This window comes from Phalaenopsis equestris, unplaced genomic scaffold (genome assembly GCF_001263595.1).
Source record: "Phalaenopsis equestris unplaced genomic scaffold, ASM126359v1 Scaffold000002, whole genome shotgun sequence".
Classification (NCBI taxonomy): domain Eukaryota; kingdom Viridiplantae; phylum Streptophyta; class Magnoliopsida; order Asparagales; family Orchidaceae; genus Phalaenopsis; species Phalaenopsis equestris.
Genome location: NW_018164444.1, coordinates 48,415,307 through 48,417,382, shown reverse-complemented (window position 1 = coordinate 48,417,382; position 2,076 = coordinate 48,415,307). Strand labels below are relative to the sequence as shown.

General features: G+C 36.0%; 1 protein-coding gene across 1 annotated transcript in view; it reads left to right on the top strand.

Moving 5' to 3' along the window:
• LOC110028514 (pentatricopeptide repeat-containing protein At3g53360, mitochondrial-like) overlaps positions 1-1,203 on the top strand; it is a gene marked incomplete in the record, with an annotated part of 1,994 nt that extends 791 nt beyond the window's left edge. The window contains 2 exon segments of the mRNA XM_020730406.1: positions 1-849; positions 1,190-1,203. Of these exon segments, the coding sequence (XP_020586065.1) occupies positions 1-849; positions 1,190-1,192 (852 nt within the window).
• Between the last annotated feature and the right edge of the window lie 873 nt (positions 1,204-2,076).

Sequence of the window (2,076 nt, the reverse complement as noted above, 5' to 3'; positions counted from 1 at the left end):
GAGCAAGATATCATATCATGGAATGCTATTTTTGCTGCATTTATCAGACATGGTGATCTTAGTGGAGCTGCAAATTTTTTGAAGGAAATGTTATTTCAATCCAAAGAGTTAAATATATGCACTTACTCAAGTCTTCTTAGTCTCTGTGCTGAGCTTCCTGCTATAGAATGGGGGCTTGAGACACATTGTCGTATGCTTAAACTTCTTTTTGATGCCAATGTTGTCGTCGGAAGTGCGTTGATTGACATGTATGCAAAGTGCGGATGGCTGAACTATGCTCTTCGGGTTTTTAGCAGGATGCCTTCAGTAAACTTGGTCTCTTGGAACAGTATGGTTGTTGGTTATGCTCAGCATGGATTTGGCATGAATGCTCTAGAAATGTTTGATAGAATGGAAGAAGAAGGCATTCTCCCAAATGAGATTACATACATTGGAATCCTTTCTGCTTGTGCCCGTGTTGGTCTTGTTGACCGAGGGGAGATCCTTTTTCAACGTATGAAAATCAAAGGGATAATTCCAAGGATTGAGCACTATGCATGCATGGTTGATCTTTTTGCTCGAGCTGGGCAGACTAAAAGGGCCTACAAATTCATCAAGAGCATGCCTATGGAAGCAAATACTGTAATTTGGCGCAGTCTTTTGGCTGGCTGTAAGACCCATGGCGATTTGAGCATAGGAAAGCTTGCAGCAAAATATATTCTCAAGGATGATTGCCATGATATTTCAGCTCGTGCCCTGTCTTCTGCTCTATATGCAGATGCTGGTTTGTGGGATAAGAGGTCTAAAGTTAGAAGCTTACCAAAGAGGGAAACTGAGAAGGTCCCAGGGAGAAGTTGGATTGAGGTGAAGGTTAGAATTCCTCTCCTGAATGGTAGTGGAGGGATATAAGTTGGGAATTTACATGTATGCTACACTATTCTTATGTATTTACACATCCAACACCCAAATTTTGATATTTACACTTATTGCACTTAAGTGTCATAAACTTATGCATGAGAAAGTATATTTCATTTTTAAAAAGGTAGTATAGTGGTATTTTTAATGTGATGTTAAAAGGTTGAGTGTATGCATGTAATTATGAATATCTAGTTATTAGATATGTAAAAACATGAGAACTGTGTGGTATGTATGTAAAGATTAATTACAGTATGTTTTAGTCATTGGATTACTTTCCAAAGCTGGAATTCAGTAGGTGATGAATGGCAGTAATTTATCAGTGAAAATCTCTGATGATGCTGATGAGGGTTCATGCATTGACTGAAGACATAAAGAGAAGGAGCTTCTTCTAACAAACAGTGCTTATGAAAAGGAAACAAATTTGATTTGGAAAGCCAAGTTGGTGACTATACTACATACAATTTCCTAAGGATTTTTTATTGGAATTAAACCACTCGCACTGTACATAAGCAGCACAGGAGCCAAAATGCAACGGCGAAAGGTCTATTCTGCTTGTCCTCAGCTCTGGCAAAGAGCATCTTTACCTCGGAAAGAAAACTCCGTATTTAGGTCAACTCATTCCTATTTCTCTTATGTATATTCATGGGAATATTTATCATTTTAGTTTCCTATGTCCTTTGTTTTTTTTGAAGTATAGAAAGCTATCTTAATAATTTAATTATTGAAAAGTAGGGCCTAATCATTGATTGTAGACATGAGGCTTCACTTTATAAAAAAAAGGGGAGATTTAGCAGTGATTTGTATAAATTTTGAATAAATAATTGGTGGCATGCTTGGTGTTACTATGAAATCCGTATGGTGGGAATATCTTAGCATTAATATCAACCACAATCAACAACAATCTTTTTTTTATTATTATTGTGAATAATAAATGATGTTTGCCCACCATTGAAACAACAACTAACTATTGTATTCAACTTATTTAAACTATTCTTATTATTAATACTAACAATCATGGCTTGTGGAAATATAACAGTTTATTCTCTAGCAGCCTTGTTTATTCTTATTCTTATGAGAATGTTCCTTAGGTGGATTGGTGCAAACTGGTTTGATTTAAAAGCTGCTCCTTTAAGTATGCTATCACGAGTTGGAAAATTATGATTGATAGATTGAAAACTA